At 36.4% G+C, this 23,411-nt stretch overlaps 1 protein-coding gene across 1 annotated transcript; it reads left to right on the top strand.

Moving 5' to 3' along the window:
- Positions 1–59: 59 nt before the first annotated feature.
- On the top strand, positions 60–19,502 carry LOC107506223 (mortality factor 4-like protein 2). Its single transcript, XM_016136868.2, has 2 exons — positions 60–84; positions 18,631–19,502. Exons 1-2 carry the CDS (start codon positions 60–62, stop codon positions 19,500–19,502), a joined length of 897 nt encoding a protein of 298 aa, XP_015992354.2.
- Positions 19,503–23,411: the final 3,909 nt, after the last annotated feature.

Here is a 23,411-nt window from a genome sequence, read left to right as displayed (position 1 = left end):
TGTAGGTTTAGTTATAGCAAGGGGGAAAGAAAAATTTCAGAAAAGAGATTAAGATTATGATGGCTTTTGCTGATGATGGGAGTGGTGAGTTTCAGAGGGCACAGTGGAAGGTTTTCAGGAGCTGGGGGAAAAGTCAGAGAAATATGATGGAGGTGGTGGTGCAGAATCATATGGGATTTAAAATTTCCCTTCAAAAATTACATTTATTTTAATTTGGGAATTTATAAAAATGCGATTAAAAAAAATTAAATCTAGATACCAGCTGTCACAAAGGCACTTTCTTTTTTCTAGCTTACTGTCCCAAAGAATGTGGGGCTTGAGTGGCTAGTATTTAATATAATTCCTACTTCATGAAAGCAGAGTGCTTAGTGGGAAGAAGACTGGAATGGGAATAGGGAAATGTGGCCTAGTTGTGTGGCCATTTATTGGATCTCAGTTTCCTCCCAAATAAACTGAGTGGATTGCCACTGACTTAAGCATTATCGAGTGCTTATTATGTACAAGGATTTCTAATAGAAAGCAGGATCAGGAAAGAAAAGTTTCACCTCATACTCTGTTGCTAATTATTTCACAAATGCAAAATGTACTTTTCATATGGAAAGAGTCAGAATTTCCTCATGAAAGTGCTAAATAAGAAAAAATACTGTTGAGGGGGGGGGGGGGGAGGCAGGGCAGGGATACCCATTATGGCTGACGATCATTTACTCTCTGATAAAAGTTTGATTGAAAATTTAGGTATTATTTACCTAAGTAACTAATTTTCAACAGTAAGTTGAAAATTAACATGTTAGCTGATAATTAGGGGGTTGGTTGATAACAAGCCAACTTTTGAATACTCCTAACATATTTGCATTGCTGAAGGAGGGAAGTGGGCAAAACAGCATGGTACTCTCTTGCATTTCCTGTCCTGTCATTCATTGCTTAGAAATGGAGAAAGTGTTATTTTCCAGGGCTGAGAGATAGAATCCAATTGGATACCAGTCTTCTTTCTATTGGGTTTCAGCTGCCTTGGCACATTTCCTTCAAAGGCTATTGAAAAGTGGAAATAGGAACATAAATAAAAAATATATATAATATAAATTAGAAAGAAAAGGAAAGAAAAGGTGCTAAACCTGCCCTAGAAGAAACATAGCTTTCTAGAGAACAAAAACAAACAAACAACAATAACAAATCACCCTGACAATTTTTATTTCTCCACAGTTTTAATTCAGATACACAAAGCATCATGTTACTTTTTACTAGTTACTCAGACACTTTAGTCAAAAGATTGCCAGAGACATTTGTGAGAATGAACTCACAGCCCAGGATGGTATTTTGAAAGCAGCTAAACAGCAATACTGATTTTATGCTGCTTCATCTTGTGGTAAAACCAGTAGTTTTATAGTGTCTGAGCCATCGCTAACACAGTGTAAGTATTGGGGAAGGAGGAAAACTGTAAAAGTAAGAAGCGGTGGTCATCTTTGAACAATGATTGAAAAGAGCTGCTGTTTCAGGGCTCAAATCATGCTCACCTGAGAAAAGCCATAAATTATAAGTTAGAGGGCCAGATAGTACCTCAGAAGGTAAGGAGTTTTATGTGTGCCGAGATTCAAAGAACAATTTTCACGTTCACTATTTGTTCATTTTCTGAAGGTTCAGCCCTTATGGGACAGGATTCTTGGAGCTTTTAGTCTCACCCAGTCTCCCTTGTGAAAAAAGAAGGCCATCACTCACTGTGCTTTGTCAGCTTCAGTTAATCTGTCTCTTTAGAGTCAGCCAATACAAGTTGAAGTACTAGAAGTATTTCAGGCAAAAACATATATGGAAAACCTTCTAATTCCTCCAGGAAGAATATGATGTCAACATTAATGACATGCTGGGTGAGGAATCTCCAGGAGTGACAAGATCCTTTATTCCTGGATTGATCCATATATTCAAAAAACAACACTAAGTACCTATTGCTAGCTACTACAAGGATAGAATCACCATGAATTAAGATGGAAAATAATGAAAAAAAGCAGGCTTATGAGGAGAAGATGAGAGATCAGTTTAGATATGGATGTAAAAAATTGAGATGCTTAGGAGATTGTGTATATGAGTCTGGAACTGAGGGGGGAACATGGAGGGAGTGATATAAATTTAGAAATCATTGGCTTATAGCTATTATTAAAAGGCCTGAAGCTGCATGAGATCACCTAAGAAGTGAGTATAGACAGAAAAGGCTCAAAGACTGAGACCTACGGCATATAACATTAAACGTTTAGGGAGAAGAGGATCTAGCAAGGGATACTGAGAAGGAGTAGCCAGTGGAGCAGAAGGAAAAAACAGTGTGATTCTGGCACTGAATAGAATAGACAAATAGATGAATTAAATAAGCAGAGATTCCATAAATAAAAAACAATAAATATATTATAATTCAGTATATGATAAAGTTTCATTTTACATTGTCACTAAATAAATAATGATGAGACAACAAGCTACTTATTGGTGGGGGCAGGAAATGAAACAAAGTTAGACTCTACTTCATGCTGTATATCAACAAAAAAATCCACATAAATTGAAAATATAAACTTGAAACTATTAAAGAAATCTAAGAAAATAAAGGAGACTCTTTCTTATAATCTTGGAGTAGAGAAGGCTTTCTTAAGCATTAAATCAAACATATATATTAATATATAAGAATACAGTTCTCATATTTGCCAACATAAAGATTAACATTTTATATAAGGAAAAAAGCACTATAATAAGGTAACAACAACAAGAAACTACAGAGAAACAAAATTTTTGTTATAAATATGAAAAACAAAAGGTTAATATACCATATACAATAATACATTAGGAGTCAATGGGAAATAGACAATCCCACAAAAAAAATGAGAAGTTATATACCATCCCTCCTCTTTCTGAGTTTCAGAAAAGACTATGATGTCATTACTAAAAGTATGTATACAGATACATGTTCTGCCATGTGCTATAACAACCAAACCACATCAGTTAGCCTCTCTGAGATACTAATCATGTCTAATTTATTGGGAATGGAGTGCTTAATTCAAAGACATAAACCACTGGTGATGTCACTTCAATGCAGAGCTATCTGTCACAAGAGATTATATCATGACCTTCAAACGACATCTATTTACTCTGTGAATACAGTTTCTAGATATCCCAGAAAAGATTTTTAACTTCTCTTCTTAGCTGCATAAAACTTTTCAAAATAGTGAGCAATTTCTGTGAGCAATCTTATTACACAGGTCCTATCATCCAGCACTTAAAACTTCTATCAATTTACCCTGGATGTTTTGCTTATAAATATTCCTAAATTGTAGAGTATAGCTACAATTGGATCACAAATTTTTCTAGGGCAAGTACTACATCTTTGACTTTTGTATTTACTCCTAGTATTTACTGGCATTTAGTGGAGTTCTCTTCACATATGCCATGAATGCTTTTTGACTGCATATGCCCACATCCACTTACAAGTACAACTGCAAAAGGGAACTTTTGATTGTAATGGAGAGTAAAGTTGTAGATGAATTCCTTATAAGAAATGAGTTTCTCTCTCATTTAGAGAGGCATGTGCAAAATCCAACGGGACTTTGGCTTAATTGATTTTCTACTATAACCACTAAACCTACATTTTTCTGCATTGACTTTTTTACTACTAATTCTCACTCTACAGAAAACTAAAGTGTGAGTTACCCTCCAATGTGTGTGAAAACAAAAGAAAAACTTTTAGCCCCAATATGTCTTAAATGTTATTGGCTTGATTGTTCTTTCCCAGCTGCATGATGAGTATATTATGGATGACATCATTGTGTATATACGATATATTTAAATCCCCATTCGGAATGCAGTGACAGTCCTAGTGCCGTAAAAGTATTATACTACTAAATAGTTAACTAAGAAATTATGAAAAACATAATGGAGAATAAAAGACAACTGCAAAAGCATCTATCACAACAAAACAGTTGTCTTTTATAGTTGATTCTGTTTACTTTTCTGCGACTGGAGAACAAAATATCAATTATGGACAGATGGCCATTAGCATAATCCATAATGCCAGGAGACAAAACAATGCTTTGTATCTATCACCTTTGATTAGTAGCATAATGTTTTATTAGAGTCTGTATAAATAACACTGAGTAACAGAATATGGGCTTTGACAAAGCAACAGTTTGTTTTCAATACGAGCATCTCTGTTAGGAAATTAAAGAAAGGAAGAAAATATCTCCCAAATTCTCAAACATGGATCAAAATGTGGGATGTTCCTGATTTCCTCAAACCAAGGGCACACACTCACTATATAGCAATTCACTTAAAAAAAAAGATTTAACATTTCCTTGAAAACCTTCAACAAGATAAAATGCTTTGGGCTTTCTAACATAAAATTAAATGGCTTAAGGGGTATATCCATATTCTAAGTGTTTGAAGGAAAGTTTATACTTTCAAACTTGACGAACTTTGGAATTCTTGTCTCAGATTTTACCTAATGGGCCTTTGACAGCCTCTACTCTATGTAGTTTTCTTAACCTCCATTGCCCTTTACTCTAGTCCCACCAGGAGGAAAAGAAATCAAAGGCCACAGACAACAAAGCCTAAGGAGCTTCCATTCTTACGATTTCAGATGCTCCTGTGGCTTAGATTGGCTGACTCATAGCTAATAGTAAATTCAGGTGAACATCTTCCCTAAATAAAATCTCTGTAGGAAGAGTGGGCAATTACTATAAAAGATGAGACTGTAAGTTCTTTAATTCTCCTCAAATACAAAAAAAGTACAACCACTTTTATAACCTGCATGAAATAAAGTAAAGAACCAGCAAACCTGCAAGAGGACCAATTTTAACTGGAACTGTGTCAACTAAGGAGATGACTGATGGTAGAGATAACAGAAAAAGATCTCTAGGGGGAAAGGGACTCTAAATAATGGAGGAGCATCTTCTAGATAGCACTCAGCAGAGAATGTTTCTTTCCCTTTCCTATATCCAATGAGGTAGCCATTCTGCAAAAATATTTTTCAGCAAATGTATTTTGCAGATGGCATGTTGGCATACAGCGTTCCAAAAATCTGTGAAGGTAGCAACTAAAGAAATAGAAATATAAAGAAAGAATATTGAACAGCGGCTATTATATTGAAAACTCTCTGCACTTAATATTTTGGAAATTAATGACTAGAACTTGCAGACCAAGTAAGAAGCCCTTTCTCAGTGTCTGGTAGCATTTTCCCTAAAAATTTCTATCTTGCTCTTAATAACACTTATAGTTTAATTCTGATCACAAGAACTATATATGCTTATTATAGGAATTGTAAAATACCTAAAAATATGAAGAAAATGAAAATTCTACCATCTCATGATAATACATCTTCTATATTGACATATATTCACCCAGGAATATTTTTTTTTGTTTTGAAAAAAATGTACTGTGCATGTATGTGTGTGTGTTGTATTTTAAAACTAGTATATTCCAAAAATAACTGTGTCTTTTAAAAATTAATGCATAAAGAGTATTTCCCATGTCATTAAGTATTGTGCAAAAATGTCATCATTAATGGCTGCATAGTATTCAGATTTTCTCTATAACTACTGAGTATTCGTATAAAAAATGTTTTCCTCAAAGCTGTAATTATTGTTTGGAGTCGTGGTTAATGTAATAAGACAGTAAAATTAAATAGATAGTATATATTTTAGAATATGAGACAAATTTAATATTATTTGCAGATATAATGACTGTGTACATATAAATCCAAAATCACCAAGTAAATCAACTATCAGGATAAGAAAATTAAGGAAGTTGGCCAGAAATTAGTTTTGTTTTTATATTGACAATCTACAATTGCAAGTTGACATGAAAAAAAGAATTCTATTCACAATGGCCACAAAATCTAAAAAATACCAAGGAATAAATGTTATAATGAAAAATTATATGAATATATTGAGACCATATAAAAATATCTGAATAAATGAAAAAACAACATAGTCCTTGGAAAGGAAGACAATATTTTGAAGATATAATATATTCCTAAATCTAAATTAAATTTCTGGTGTTTGAATTAGATTTTCAACAATATCATAGAGCATGTTTACTATGACATGAGAGAAAATGTAGACCATGTGGCTTACATGAAAATCATTTTGGAGGGTTCTGGGAAATTCTTTCAGGAATAAGGCAAGCACCCTCCAGAGCAGTTAACACCAAAGCACAAAATAACCATGTAACTATTCATCAGTAATGACATGAAATAGGCTACAGATACAGAAAACAAATAAGCAGCATATCACAGGATCAGACATTAAGAATTGCAAATTTTCAATCAAGATGATTTTCCCACCTGAATAACAATCTCTAAGGTTAAAAGAGCTAAGATCTATTTATTTAGTGATAGTTGATAATAGCAATCCTGGGAAATAAAGTTCATATATTAATTTATTTTCAATCAAAATCCACCTGGATTCTTTCCAATTATACAAATAAATTTAAAGTTCTCATGATAAAAGACATGTACAAAAAGTGCAAAGAAATTTTTGAAAAAAATATTGTGAATGGACTTGACCTACCAGATATCAAAATACATTGTAAAGCAACTGTAATCAAAGGACTATGGTATTGACAAAAGAATAGATAAATGGATGAGTGCAATAGAAAAGAGTGTCGAAGAACAGATACAAGTATACACAGAGATGAAATTTATTAAGATGGGGACATTCAAAGAGGTGGGGAAACAAAGAGTTATTTAATAGAGCTAATTGGGTCCATTGGAATACATTTGGAATGAAATAAATTTAGATTCTTACCTGCGTATATTTTGTAAATATTAAAAATGAAATGGATAAAATAAAGGAAAAGAAAATATTTTGTAAATTCAGTATGGGTGAGTGTTTTATAGCAAGATAAAAAATCTGGAAGGGATAAAATTAAAACTTGATTACTTTAAACACATAATTATTGAAATTTTCTATATATCGGAAGATTCTGTAAATAAATTCAAATGATAAAAATGAAGATAAAACATTTTTAAAATTTAACAGACAAAACATTCACATCTCTAATACACAAAAATCCTGCAAATCGATAATTTATAACTTATTATAGAAAATATAATTAACACAATATAAAACAGGCAGAGTGTGAATGCAATATTCACAGAATTTTTAAAATGATCAAGAAATAGACAAAAATATGTGCAACCTCAAGTTATCAAGAAAATAGAAATCAAAATATCAAAGTGATAAGATTTTTTGAAAATTAGAGTGGAAAAATTAGAATGTTTGATGATATCTATTGCTAGAGAGTACAGGAACAGGGAAATATCTCACAGATTTTGGCAGGGGTATAAATTTTCTCTGACCCTTTTGGAAAGTAATTTGGCAGTAACTATGAACATTTTAAGAATGCATACCTTTTGATCAAGTTATTTCACTTGTAGGAATCTACGCCACCAGTAAAAATGGATATGTGTTTTCCAGATATTGCAAAGGCTCTTCGTTGTCTAAAAACACTTGAAATAATTTGTATTTCTAAGCCAAGATAATTGACCTTTAAAGTTTTACCCAAAAAGTAGACATCCAAATAATGCTATCAGTCTTGCACAACCACCTATTTGACCAAGGCAGTTAATTCTTTTATAAAATTCATAAAGTACACTGAACTTCCTAGAAACACTTTCTTAAAATCCCAGCAGTAGACATGGGTAATAGTGGTAGATCAAAAAAATTGTTTAGTCTAGTCTGTACTATTGTTAGATCTTGTATCCAGCTTCATCTTTTTAATTTTCTTCCTATGTATATATCTTTAGATATGGAGTCGAAATCTATGATATTGCATGATATAGTATGTTTCTTGTCTTTCACCCATTTTCTTACTGCCCAGTTGACAAAGACATAAGATGAACTCAACTATTAAAGAAGTTCTGTCTATTAACACTTTCAAAAAGTTACTTTGTATAATTAGTTATATTACAACATCTTAGCTACAAATTAGACCCTCAATAAATATTAATTGAAAGAGTTATCAAATATCTCTTATCTGAAGGGGAAAGGCATAAACCATTTACCTAGGTATTTGTGGTATGTCTTAACTTCTTAATTTTTTCTCCAAGTATTTGTGATGCATATTTTGTATTAGGCACCATTCATTTATTTAACAAGTTGTTATTGAGTACCTACTAAAATCCAGTCAGTGTTCCAGGAACTAAGGACAAAACAATGAATAATATAGATGATGGAGTTTTTACTCTATAAGAAATTTCCTAGTCCTTATACTACTATGAGTCAGGCACTGCTCTAGTCACTGGAGAAACATCGATAAACAAGAAAGCAGTCTTTGCCCTCAAGGGGATTGTGTTCTATAAACAAACAAGTTGATTTCAAATATTAATAAGTGGCATAAATAAAATAGAGAAGTCTGTAAGATAAAAGTGATTGAGAGCGTAAGGGCTAAAATCTGGGTGTTCTGAGCTGAGACCTGAATGACCAAAAGGAGTCAGCCATAAAAACATATAGATGAAGAGCTAGAGCTAGATCTTTCTGCCAGAATGAATGAATATGATGCATTCTAGGAACAGAGAGGAACAAAATGATCAATGGAGGTAGTGGTAAAAGATGATTTCAGGGAGATATCAGATCATGATGGACCTTGTAGGCTAGGATAAGGAGCATGACTTGTATTATATGGGAGAAATTCATTGGAAGGTATTTAATAGGAGAGTGATGGAATAAGATTTACATTTTTTTGAAGATCACTCTGGCTGCTCTTTAGAGAATTGGCTATATGAAAGTAAGAGTGGAATCAGTACAGTATTATCCCAGATGAGAGATGATAGTAGTTTAAACCATAATGGGGACAACAAAGATAGCATGAAGGAATTAAATTCTGGAAATATTTTGAAGGTAGAGTGTTTCAGGGGCCTCAAGACCACCTTTGAGTTTGTCGATTCATTGCAAGAACTCATAAGACTGAACAGCAGTTTAATATGAATGTTATGTTTATTACAGGAAAGGATACAGGGTAAAAGCAACAGGAAAAGATATGCATTGGGCAAAGTTGACAGGAAAAGATGTGCATTGGGCGAAGGCTTCCAAGCTCTTCCCCATTTGGGGCCACACAGGACATTCTTCCTGTCTAGCGATAAAACACAGGGACATGTGAAGAATGTTTTGGTCCAGGGAAGCCCATGAGTCTTTGGATTTGAGGCTTTTATTAAGAGCTTGTCACATAGGCACATCATGCTACATAACTATTCATGGTGATGGAAACTTGAGCCTAACACTGAAACCAGGTGCACATCATTAATCTTGATGTTTACAAGAAGCAACCTGACAAGCTGGTACAGCAGAGTCCGTTGCTCCGGAGGAACACAATAAAATCATTAATCAATGACATAAAGAACATTCTGGGGGTCACATTTCCAAGTGTTGACTAAGGGTCAATCATGGTTCCAGGTTCCCTTGGATGTACAAGAAATAAGCAAGCAGGTCTGCTGTATTAACTCCTTCTTCACAGAGAACCAAGAATTCCTAAGGCGTGGGGCCTGGTATGTGTGATAAAGAGAGAAAGGTCAAGGGGGTTTGTGGCCAAAATAACTGGAATAATGGACCTGACATTTCTTAGATAGTGGAGAGTGTGGGAAGGTCAGAAGTTTAGTTTCAGACATGTTAAGTTTGAGATGTGTTTATTAGATATCTGAGTGGAGATGGCAAGTAAACAATTGGGTAGATGAACTCAAGGGAATGGTCAGAAAGGGGGACGTAAGTTAGGGAACCACTGCCATACAGAAGTTATCGGAGCTATGGTTCTGAATGAGATTATCTAGGGAGATTATATAGAGATTGTTTCCCAGAGCCAGGTTAGGAGAGGAGGAGCCAAACAAAGACTAAAAAGGAGAACCAATGAAGTAAAAGAAAAAAATGAGAAGAAAGAAGCAAAGAAAAAATATGTTATTCTAAAAAGTGGTGATCAGTTGAGCCAAAAGTTGCTACTTGGTCAAGTCACTGAAGACAAAAACATGGACTGTTGATTTTTGCAAGTTGTAGGCCACAGTAACTTTGCTAAGAGTGTCTCAGTCGACTTGTAGATATAAAGCCAGATAAAAATGGTTGACGAGATGATTAAAGTTGAAGAATTTGAGTACATACAACTCTTTTAAGACATTTTGCTACAAAGCAGAACCAAGAAATGATGAGGTTTCTGGGTTTAAGATGTCAAGAAATTTTTGGTCCAAGACCATATTTATATGCTGATGGGAATTATGTAGTAAAGATTCAAGAAAGAAAGAAAGACAGTCATCCCTCAGTATCCATGCAGGAGGGGCCATTAGTCCCAAGACTATTGGAGAATACCAAAATCAGGTATGCTCAAGTGTCTTAGTTGGCCCTTCATACCCACAGGTTTTGCATCTATGGATTCAAACAACCTTTGAATCTGTGGGTGTGGACGTTGCAGACACAAAGAGCCAACTGTATATACGTAAGTCCTTGAGAAGGGGACAGAGATTAAGATACCAAACTCAAGTGGAGTATGAGCCTTCAATAAGAGCAGGTCCAATTCCTCCTCTGAAATAGGAGGGCAAACAGAGAATGTGGGTGTGATTACAGTAGGATATTTGGTCATGGGAAGTAATGGAAGTTGATATATCATTGTCCTCTTTTGAAGTGTGAGATAATGGTATCATTTGAGAGTGAGGGAGATAAGGGGCAAATAGATATTTTTTAAGATGAGAAAGAATAATTAGTGAAATGCTAGATTGTCAGACCATGTGGAAAAGTAAAGGAGTTCCAAAATGATCATTAACAAACACCTTGTAGGTTCTATTAAAAAGGATGTAGACAGTGGTTAAAATCATGTACTTTGGAGTCATACAAACATGCATTCAAATCCCAACTCTACCACTTACTATGTGAACCTGGACACTTCATACCTCTGGACCTCACCTTTCTCACCTGTACCAACAGGGATATTTCAAAGACTAAATGTTATTAATGCAAAGCATTTTGTTTCTACAGTGACTACCACCTTTCTGGAACTAAATAAATGGTAATTTTAAAGATCATTACATGTTTTTTCCCCAAACTCTAGTATCTAGCACTTTATTTTGGCATATAGCAAATATTTGATATTTTTTTTATTGAATGAATGAAGTGAATGAATATCCGTTAATGAGGAAATTTTCTTGTGGCCAGAAATTAGGAGTCGTGAATTTTTCGTAGAAATAGGAAAGTGGAAATTGACTTGAACTTGGACTTGAGCATGATTCCTGTATCTCTGGCTTAGGTAATAGGATGGCCGGTGGTTCTTTTCCTGAGATGGGGAACAAAAGAGAAGGAGCAAATTTGGGGAAACAATGACAAATCTTCTTTGAGTCAGTAAGTTTGAAGGATGAGAGGACTACATAAGGGCCTGGGGAGAATTCAGAGCCAGATATTCACATACATACTCACATACTTGTAAATATTCATTCACATTCATAAACACCCTCACACGCTCAGATATACCAACACACATTATCACACTTCTATACTCTCTTACATACACTGACACTCACTCACTCCAGTATATGAATTTACACATTCTGTCACATACATCTTCACCAGTCTCACACACTCATATCCATATTCTATGCTCTAACATATCCACTTGAAAATTCTCTTATATGCTCTCTGACACTAAAACTCTCACATATTCTCCCACAATAACATTCTCACACAATCACATGTACTCACACTCACCCGTAATCTCACACTAATACAGCCACACATTTACACGGACACACACTCACATGATAGACATCAGTCATCATTGCCTGCATTGTTCTAGATTGGAAAATATAGAGAGAAAAACACAGAGGCCCTTTGGAGTTTATATTCTACTGGACATCAGCAGATAACCAAAAAGTGATATAAAATCAGGCAATGATACGTATTATGATAATCCATTGAGTAGGGTAAAGTAATGAAGTACAGGGATAGTATTTCAAGTATGGTGACTTGGGAGGTTTTCAGAACATTTGAGCAAAGACATGATGTGGTCATATTTATGTTTTAAAAAGAAAGTACATAGTAAGGAGAACAGAATTAGGTGATAATAACAGAAGCAATTTTCTGGGCAAGACATGTTGTTGACTTAGACGAGAAATGATGCTGATCTGGACTACATGGTTAGCAGTGGAGGCTCTAAGAAATGGTTGTATTCTGGATATATTTTGAAGCTAGAGGAAACAGAACTTGCTGACAGACTATAAATAAAGCATGAGAAAAAGACAGGACTTAAGGATGACTCCAACATCGTTGGTTAGAACAACTGGAAGGATGGAGTTGTCATTTACTAAAATGAAGAATGCAAAGAGAAGCCAGTTTGTCATTGGCGAAATGGGGGCGCAGTGGGATTGGGCATCAAGGGTTCAGTATTGGACACGATTAATTTATGGGTAATCCAAGCATTAATGAAGATTAGGAAATAGTAAACATGAGCCTGGAGTTTAGGGAAAATGTTATTTATTGAGTATTCATTAATTCATTCAACCAATAATTGTTGAACATCTCTACTCTGCTAGGCTCTGGAAATGCAAGACCAAGATTAAAGTCCCTTTTGATAGGGGAAAGCAGATCATATACAAAGAAATGCATAATTTAATAGCAGTGATAAGTGTTATGAATTAAACAAACAAATATGGGCTTGACACTATACTAAGTATCTTGCATTTATTACCTCATTGAAATCCACATAATGGCCCTAAGAAGATACTGATATTGTTCCCAATTTTCAATAGATGAAAGCAAGCCTCCTTAAGTAGTAAGTTAAAGTTTAATAAACAAATGAATGAATAACTGTTTTGATGTTTCTGACTATATAGGAACACCAAGGTTTCACTGGATACTGGCATGGATCATTCTATTTTGTTCTCAAACCACAATAATTACCTACCTATCTGTTTTGATTCTGAAAGGTAGCCACGCCATAGCAGATGGTCATCAAAATATCATGAACACCTGAGGTCTTAAAAACATATTAGGTTATAACTGCAACAAATGAAAGCATGAAAAGGAAGAATTTAATAGTGTTTCATATTTGAATGGATTTACAGCTTACAAAGCTTATATACTCATGTACCAACTACCCTGATTTACATAGCCCATGGTTTTAAATAGAGATGCATTCATCATTTCCTTTGTCCTTGTAACTCAAACCCCCCTCTGAAAATTTCCAACCAAATATGGCCTCTTCTCCTGATCTTGAAACCCTATGCTGAGTACTGCTTCATCCACTGAACATGCTCACCTTTGCTGGGACCCACTGCCTTTTCCATGGGGGCTGCCACCTACCCAGAAACCACTGGTGAGATAAATGCACTGGATCTCTCAAGGTTCAGAGCTAAAGAGTACTGCAGCAAAATGGAAAAGATCACCTCTCTACTCTTATGTAATATAAGTAGAGAAATCCCAGAGCAAGTCTTATTGGCTCCCAATATATTGAAGGCCCTTTCGTAAAGTAACCCTGTCACTTTTGCTCCTGTTTCGGTGTTTCCTTTTGATCCGGACATAAATCTGTTGGCAGCAGTGGAGGTAGAGTGATATCCTTTTCCATGGCATCTTTTTTTCTAAATGAAGGTACCTACACTAGAGTAACACCCCTGGCCTTTCTCCACAGAAGGAGGAAAAGACTCCACTTAGCCCAACATTTCTTGCTTCTCCCTTTGGGGCAAGGTTGCTGTCAGGAGCAAATAATCTTAGCTATGTACACCATGGGTTTATAGACACATGACCCCATTGGAGGCGATATGCTTCATTTGTTTAGTGTTGCTTTTGACTAGGTAAATTTAGCTAACTCTGAGTTGCAGTATTAGGAGATTCATTTTTGCTGCATACCTAAGTCATGTCCTCCAAACCCAGCTGTTTTTAGAAATAAAGATGATATTGTTAATCTCCATCTGTCTGTCTCTTTTAGTTCCAAACTTAGATAGAAAATAAGTATTCCATGTATTGGGCCCATGAAACCCCACAAAGTGTATGGGAACTAAATTGATAAGAGTTTTCAGCTATAGACTTTCCTTAAAACTACTGCTTCTCTTTTGTCACTTTATTCTTTTCACTGGACCGATTAGCTGCCTATAATTCCTTAGGAGAATTAAAGTATAATGATGTTTGAAATGTATTGAGTTCTCCATTTCTTCCCTCCCTTTTCCTTCCATAATCTTTTATTGAACATATGTTTTGTTCTAGGTGCTATCCTGAGCTCTGACAATGTAACTGAACAAGACAGACATAGCATCCACCCTAATGAAGCTTATAGTCTTGCAGTCCAGATAATAATGAAATGATCACCTAAGTTTTATAATGGATAACACCAACAAAGTAAGTGTTGTGAGTGCCATGACGTCTGATATATTCTGAGGGATCAAGGAAAGCTTCCTTGTGAAACTGGCAATTTAGCTGAGCTCCGAAGGATGAGTTGGCATTAACAAGATAGAAAGATGAGATGAAAGAAAGGGTATGTCTTAAACAAAGGTAGAAGAACATGCAAAGGCCCTATGCTGGTAAGGATGTAGTATGTTACAATGTGTCAAGGTCTGTATACATCTGCCATTGTAATTTTCTCAACAATTCTTTCTGAAAATTAGCTAAGACCCCCACCTCCATTTTACATATGAGAAAACAAAAACACAGAGGGTTAGTTGCATAACCTTGGGTGAGTGTTAGAGCTAGAATTTATGGTAAAGAATGAGTGCCTCTAAGGTAGTGGTTCTCAATCAAACCCCTTCCTCTGGGCATATCTGGCAAACTCTGGAAGCAATTTTAGTTGTCACAATTTGGGTGGGGGTGTACTACTCAGTTGAGGCCAGGGGTGGTGCTAAACATCCTACAATACACAGGACAAAAGTCACAATAAACAATTTTCTGCCCCCCAAATTTAATAATACCAAGATTAAAAAGCCCTGGCACTACTGAAATTAGGGTTAAACCCAAACTCTTAACCTTTCCACAGATCTAACTTCCTCCCTGGAGGCTTCTCAGTCCTTTGTGCAAATAGACTTTTGATCAGTCAGCTCCAATTATCCATACATGCCCAGTAGTGGACACAAATTAGACTTAAGCAGGAAAACTCTGCTACTTAGTATTTCTCTCAAGAATCCACACCAGCTCTGTATTATCAGTTCCATCTCACAGATGAAGAAACAGAGGTTAAATAACATGCCTCAAGTGTCAGAAACCACAATGACACAGCAATTGAGTCCAGCTCTTTTGAAATTGAATCTAATGTCATTTTCCCTTCATAAGGTAGCCTTTCAAAGAACAAATGTGTATCCTCATCTTGCTCAGGTAGAACTGGCAAAGGCTGGAGATACAAATCTGGATCTAGGCTACAGGAGTGCTTTGAAGAGTTTGTCAAGTTTAGTGTCTGCATTATTTTTTAGGAGGTTGAAAATCAGCCCACTGTTATTCAGATTGAATTCTTCTCTTGCTAGGCTAAAAGCTCACCAGATACACAATCTGCTGTTTGTGTAGAGAATGTGTCAGGAGAGAAAAGAAAAGCATCCACATGTGAGCATCTGCTGGAAATATCCATTTCACCATTAACCATACAATAGAGTGAGAAAAACATCTGTGCCTGCTACTGCAGATGTAATCATAAAACCCAAATGTAGCAATGGAACCAACTAGAAGAAGGGCAGAGGACAAGAAACAGGCGAAATACAAAGCTTTAACATCAAAAAGGGATGGGTCTGGGGCTGGGCTCTTGCTCTGAATACTCTTGCCTTCTCCTTATAAACATGAAACCATCTGTAGGTAACAGTAAAATCTTAAGCAGGCAAATTATACAAGGCAGCTTCAAAGAAGCAGTAAACAAGGCAGAGGAATCCCAGAGATTGCATATCAACAGCAAAAAATATACTGAAATATATGTTGGTGGCATTTCGACGTTTAGGCAGATCTGAGGTAAACTTAGAATTGTGGAACTAGATAATGTAGAAAAAAGTCAAAGCTGAAGGGCCCTCAGAGATCAACTAGTTAAATCTCTGGTCTTACTCATGAGAAAACTGAGATCCAAAGAGGTATGTGACTGCCCAAGGTCACATAGTTAGTTAGTGGCAAATGATTTGGGGCTGTTCTGAGGGAAATACTTTTTTTTCAGACTGGCAAGATGAGGAATATTTCATAAAACTTTACAAATAGCCAAGAACAACTACTTGAAAGCATAACTGTGTTATAGCAATATAATTTTATACTTTGATTCTGGGAGCCAAAAGCCAACAATTATGACACATCTTTGCCCAAAGTGCTGAGGTGTAATTCTGCCATTCAGAGTAGAATAGAAACACTGACTAGAGCTCAGCAAGTGACACTGCACACCTGCTTTGAAAACAGATCTTGAAGGTAAGCATGGCTCTGCTTCTGCTGGCCTGCCAGTTTTAAAGTACCACACAACTTTAATCCGGAGGTGGGAAGAAAGGGAAACCAGCCAGGCCCATGGCACCCTCAATTAACAGCATAACTAGTACGTATTATAAAGCCCAGACAATGCTCTCTGAAATTCAGCCTTGGTTGCATCATTAATTTGTGGCCTTTTATGTGATGACCATTTATGGCCACCTTCTTTTGTGAAATATCTGTTTGAACCTTTGCCCACTTTTATTGGTTGGCTGTTTCCTTAATAATGATTTGAAAGAGGCATTTATGTATTCTGGGTACAAGTACCTTTTCTGATATAAGTGCTGTGAATATTTTCTCCTATTCCAAGATTTGCTTTTTCATTTTCTCAAAAAATCTTTCAATCAGAAAAAATTTTTCATTTAAATAACAAATTTATCATTTTGTTATACTTTTGTGCCCTACAAACTTACCTACCTCAAAGTCGCAAAGATTTTCTCCTATTTTTGTCTAAATATTTCAGAGTTGAGATTTTATATTTAGGTCTATTTAGAATCCATTTACATTTATTATCCATTTTGAGCTGATTTTTGTGGATGGCATAAGGTAGAAGTTGATGTTCACATTTTTCCATATTAATATCTAGATGATCTAGCACTATTTGTTGAAAAGACTATTTTTCCTTTCACTAAATTGTTTTGACACCTTTGATCAATTGATCATATAATATATGTATGCCATCTTTCATTTGTTTCATTTGAAGACTTAGCCTTCAAGAACAGTACAAAGGACATGAGTCTACACATACATTTCCACTAATTCCAACTCAGGTGGGCTCAACTCATGAAGTCGGACTGTTTAGGACTTACCAGTTCAGCCCAGGGGTGAAAGAGGGTGGAAGGAGGGAGGCCACATAGGATAGTAGTTATAAGAAACATACAGTGATCGGGACAATGCTTTTCCGCATTTCATATGAATTACATCATTGATCCTTCAAAACAACCCTGTGAAAAAGCAATTAATATGATCCTCATGATTCAAAGTGAAGCTCTGAGGGGTAACTAACTTGTCTAAAGTCACATAGAACTAGAGGAGCTGGTATCTGAACCTAGACTCTATGATGTCAGAGTTGTGCTTTTAATCACTGTTTCTATTGTTCCTTGTAACTCCTTTTTACCCTTATCTCCATAATGCTCTGTGATGACTCTCGCCTGAAACAACACCCTACCATTCCATCTGTTGAAGGCTAATAAAAATAGTTAATATTTTTGAAATACCGAAGGATTCCATCTCTTTACATAAATTAACTCATTCCATCCTCCCAATAGGCCTTTATATACTATACACTATTGTCATCTCCATTTTAAAAATTTGGAAACTCAGGCTCGGTGAGCTTATGTAACTTACTCTAGATAATGCAGCTATTAAATAGCAAAGCCAGGATCTAAAGCCAGGTTTACCTGCCCCCAAATCCCTTGCTCTTAACCACCACAATATGCCACCATCTAGACTCCAGGTAGATTGTCTTCACATGTTTGCACAGGGTCAGTTAGGGACACTGATCAGTCACTAATTTGCTGTCACAGGCCACAACACATTGAAAAAAATGGTACTCACCCTTGTCTCGTCAGCACATGATGGCTACTGTGTTTTCCCAGTTCTATCCTGTATCCTCTTCTACGTTTTATCCCCCAAAACCATGAGGGAAAACGAGCATTTCAGAAGCTCCCATAGCCAACTTAGTATTTCCACAAAATTATCTATCTTCAGAAGATCAAAGGCTTCCACGTTATAAAGTACCCTATTTGCCCTATTCTGCCTTGGGCTTCAAGAAGTACAATATATCCAAAACAAGCAGCTTATCTGTAGGAAGTGTCATTGCTGATGTGATGGGCCTCGTCCAATCATTTGGTCGTGGAACAGTCTAAAACTTAGACGACTGTGATTGGCTGAGGGGCATAAGCCCGCCTCCAGTGTGACGTGTCTGCCTACGGATATCAGTTGCCGGGGATACCTGGCTATACTAATACAGCAGTTGGAGGGACAGCGGTGAGCACACCTCCGCTGCTGGAAAGAACTGGACTCTCGTTTCAGGCCATTATCAGATAAGCTAAGTTTGCTGTATAGTAAGAATCAGAAGATCTGATCCTGATTACAGAATCTTGGGTTGTGTCTCCCATCTCAGCCATCCAGACCATCCCAGAGGATCTGTAAGATTCAATCTGGGAAAACGCTAGTTCTTGGAAGAGCAAGAAAGAAGAGGACTCTAGGTTGGAATAAAAACAGAGTTGAGTGAGTTCCAGAAAGCAGGGTTCTCAAACTCGTGGACAACAATCTGTAGAAGAAGACAATTTCAAAAAACCAACAAGAAGCAATATGCAGAGAAGTAAGAAGAGGGGAGCCTCCTCCGGAAGGAAGACTGCTGGTCCACAGCAGAAGAATCTGGATCCGGCCCCTCCAGGAAGATGGGAGGGTCACTCCTCAGAGAACCCCCCTTCAGGACCTGTGAGGAAGACAAGGAAGAATCAAGATAAAACTCCTGGAAATGGAGATGGTGGCAGTACCAGTGAAGCCCCTCGGCCCCCGCGTCCAGTTCGGAAGAAAAGGGCCCAGGCTGACCCCACTGCTGAAAACAAGGCTTTAAACAATAAAGTGGAAGTTAAAGTGAAGATTCCTGACGAGTTAAAGCCATGGCTTGTTGAGGACTGGGATTTAGTTACCAGGCAGATGAAGCTGTTTCAACTCCCTGCTAAGAAAAATATCGATGAAGTTCTGGAAGAGTATGCAAATTGCAGGAAATCACAAGGAAATGCCGATAATATGAAATATGCAGTGAATGATGTCGTGGCAGGAATAAAAGAATACTTCAATGTGATGTTGGGCACTCAGCTGCTCTACAAATTTGAGAGGCTCCAGTATGACGAAATCCTCTTGGCTCACCCAGATGCACCAATGTCCCAGGTTTATGGAGCACCACACCTACTGAGATTATTCGTAAAAATCGGAGCAATGTTGGCACACATGTCCCTTGATGAGAAGAGCCTTGCATTATTGTTGGACTACTTCCATGATTTTCTGCAGTATCTGGCAAAGGATGCTGCATCTCTCTTTACTATCACTGATTACAAAGTGGCTTCCGTTAAGTACCACCTCAAAGCCCTGTGATGGTCTACTGACCCACTCATTGTTATGTCTGGTATCTATAAACACTCTTTTGGCTCTAAGTCTTTGTCTTGTATGATTGATGTTCTTTATCATTGTTAATGTATAACAGGGCTTATGTTTCAGTTTGTTTCGTGTTGTTTTAAGCAGAAAATAAAAGGAGTTCAAGCTCCTTTTCTCATTTCAAAGTTGCTACCAGTGTATGCAGTAATTAGACAAAGAAGAAACATTCAGTAGAACATTTTATTTCCTAGTTTACAAGATTGCTTGAATGCTGGTGGTTCTGTTTGACACTACACAATTTTCTAATTATGTGTTAATGCTACATGACAAAATGCCCTGATTCCTAGTGCCAGTGGTTCAACTTAATGTATATACCTGAAAACCCATGCATTGTGCTCTTTTTTATCATGCTTGAAGTAAAACAGCCCATCCTCTGCAAGTCCATCTATGTTGTTCTTTAAGCATTCTAACTTTGCTCAAATTGTTGAAGGATGGTGGTTTGTTTCATGGTTTATGTATTTGAGTCTAATTCATGTTCTGACATGATAGAGGCAATGCATTATTGTGTAGCCATGGTTTTCTGGAAAAGCTGCTATTTGAGGAATTATATTTCAGATCTTGAATAAAATTTGTTTCTAAATTTTGAAGCAAAAAAAAAACCAAGCAACTTATCATTTTGATAAGCTAGTATGATATAACCTAAGAACAAATAAACTATTCATGATTTTCCTAATTATCTTATGTTTAATCTTTATATTCTTTAAAAGCTTTCACCAGCATGCTCTTATTTGTTTTTTTTACAACCTTGCAAAATAAGCAGAGATCCTATTATCTCTATCTTACTGATAAAGAAACTGAATGTCACCTGGAGATAAGTGACTTGTCCAAGTTCACCTAGCTAGTAAGTGGTGGAGCTAAGATTAAATTCTAGGTCCTCTTATAGACTGCAACTAATTTTCAAATTAAAAGCCACTAATATTACAATCAGTGTTTCCTAATATTATGCCTCAGGATGTCCAGATGGAGCATATAGCATCACCAAGGTCTCTAAATATTTTCTTTAATAATTATTTTCACAATTTGCAAGCATCCAGTATCATTCTCTACACCTCTAGGATAGCGACAGCTGCTCCATGACCTTTCAAGTGATGTCACTTGAGCAGTCTTTTAAAACAGACTGGGCTAAAGAAAGAGATTCCTGAGAGGAAGAACACATTACCTTGAAGATTAATCAATCATGCGAATGGTTTCATTGCCTGTTATACCATGGATTATGCTTTCATTTTTCATATTAATGCTCTTTATGTTTTTCAATTAGTCATGGCAAATTACCTGTCCTTCGCCTTGGCAAGGGCAGCTCAGTGGGCCTCAGTGGAGTATTTTCCAAGTTCTGTAGGGTGAATTCCTGCTCAAATTCTTCTTGACGTATTAACATGTAATTTTTTGAATGAATGAATGTGTTCCATTTGACACTATCTCATTCATGTAGGAAATTGACTATTGAATACAGAATTGGAAAAAGCTGTCTGTCTTTTTTGCAATGGTGACTTGCAAAAAAATAATTTTAACTTAAATATTAAAATAGAATTGAAACATTAAAGAAAATTAAAATTCATTCAATACTTCTTAGTCATTCCAACAGAGAGGTTTGGGGCATGAGGTATACAAAATAGCAGTTACTCCAAAGTCCATGCCCACCTCCATTTTCCCCTGCCATTTCCTGGTGAAGTGCTTGCTATTCCCCTGCACTCCATCCTACTGCACCCATAATTTCCATACCACAATACCCAACTAGCTGCACTTTAATAGCCTGTTTACTGCCCTCCTCTGCTAAGCGTGTGGGATCTTCTAGGATAGGAATAATGTCTTAATGAGGACAGAATCTCCACCTCTTAGTACACTGCAAAGCACAGAAGTAAATGCTTAGTAAGTGATGAGTGAATGAAGCCATTTGCCTTTGGAAAACATGAGTATATCCTTGTTAGCTGCAGCCTTATCTCACAAATTTAACTTTCATGTTGCATTCCCATAATTCTCTCTGGGTAGGAAAACTGAATAACTTCTCTGCCCTTGAGGATCTCACAGTCAAGCTCTGACAAATGTTAACTTTTTGAAGGGAGCCCCTCATCAGAGTACTTTGTCACGAGCTGCCATTTTACTTTTCCTTTGATGTGTGGCATGGCACTTAAGATTAGCAAGCTCCTTCAAACACTACTGTAAAGGTATCTCAGCAATCAAATATTTTGTTCCCATAGGCTGGTCAGGTCTTTTTGAAAGCCATCTGCATATGGTGGGTGTTAGGGGGGGAACCCTCTACTTCCTCACACAGCCTGGCTTTAAAATTTTTAGTTGGGGGAGGGCACTATAGAAACTCCAACCCAGGACCTACCCACAATTATCTCTTCTTTCCACTAGAGAATAATTTAAATTTTTTACACTTTAGTTCCTTTCCTAGTGTCATTTTATGACTTTAGGGAAGGGAGGACAGTGCCTCAGTGCCTCTGTGGACTCTCTGATTCTCCCTAAAAACTCTGAGTTATTAAATCAATATCTTGACTATTGAAGTCCCTTATTATTAATAATTATTACAGTCACCAGGGTGGAGAGCAATAAAAGAAAATGCTATTATTTGTTCAAAGTTTAGGTTAATTAAGTCCAAGAAATGATATAAAAGTAGGTCTGAAAATACCTCTAATTTTTACGCATTGTGCAGATAAATGAATGCAAATAATATCCACCGAGTGAATGTTTACTTGAGTTACAGCTAACCTACAAAAGACCCGAAAAAGCCTAAGAAGTATCATTCCAGAGAAGTCTTTACATAACAATTGCTGCTAACATAGTAGCATTTAGAAACCTTCAGAAGGACAGCAAGTGGAGTTGAAGAGTTGTAAGAAGTTTGAGGGAGTGTCTGGTACAGTACAACGCAGGATTAGTACAATTTAGTACAATGTAGGTACAGTGTAGGAGTTTTTGCTCTTCTCCAAAGCATTCCAGGAAACAGAAATGCCATGTAATCTTTGATTACCCATTCAGGCAACTTAACACATCAACATACAAAAAGTTTCTGCCTATAACTAAGGAAAACTTTTCCTGTTTTGATGTAAGTTCAGTTCCTTGTATTGTGGTGTTTTGCTGCAAAGAGAAAAACTAATCCCTACTCCTTTTGTAAAAATGTTTCATGCCTTTTAAAACCATAAAGATGATTCTGGTCCTTATAATAAATATGGTATATGAAATCTAGTTTTCACTCTCAGTCTAATTTTTCTTCTTTCAGTCCTCTTTAAGGACCAAAACAGGAGCAGTTCCAGAATCTACTTTCTTTATTCCTGGTTCTCGGAACTTCTGGAGACTGATAAAAACTGGATCCTCCAACCTGCAAAGTCATTATATCATGTCCACGATTGCCTATAGGTAATGGCTTGGTTTTTAAAAAAAGATAAACTAATCCTGAAGAGAGTTAGGCTGTGTGTGTGTGTGTGTGTGTGTGTGTGTGTGTGTGTTTCATTAAGCGTTAGAGCTGAGCAGACATGCACATTTTGTGGCTTTAACTCTGAAGTGGACAACTTAAAAACCAAATGACAAGAAAATAAAGGCAGCTCATTTAGAGATATAAATTTGATGGCAAAAATAGTGTTTTCCAATTCCTAAATAAAGGCAAATCACTATCAGTCAAAATTTCTAACAGATGGAAAGTTTAATAGTATAATGCAGATGTGGTAAGAGTGGAAGAGGGAACTATGGTTTATGTTTCATTTAATGTCGACTAACTCTCTTAACCTCTATCATCCTATAGTAAATACCTCTTGGAGTGGTGCTCCAGCTCACAATTCTCCTTCTGCTAAAAATGGCCCCAAATGCAGGAGTAATAGGCCACCAGTGGTCATGTTAATACTATGGGATCCTGTT

The sequence above is a fragment of the Rousettus aegyptiacus genome, unplaced genomic scaffold, assembly GCF_014176215.1.
Source record: "Rousettus aegyptiacus isolate mRouAeg1 unplaced genomic scaffold, mRouAeg1.p scaffold_m13_p_9, whole genome shotgun sequence".
Taxonomy (NCBI): domain Eukaryota; kingdom Metazoa; phylum Chordata; class Mammalia; order Chiroptera; family Pteropodidae; genus Rousettus; species Rousettus aegyptiacus.
This window is presented reverse-complemented; position numbering and strand designations above follow the sequence as displayed.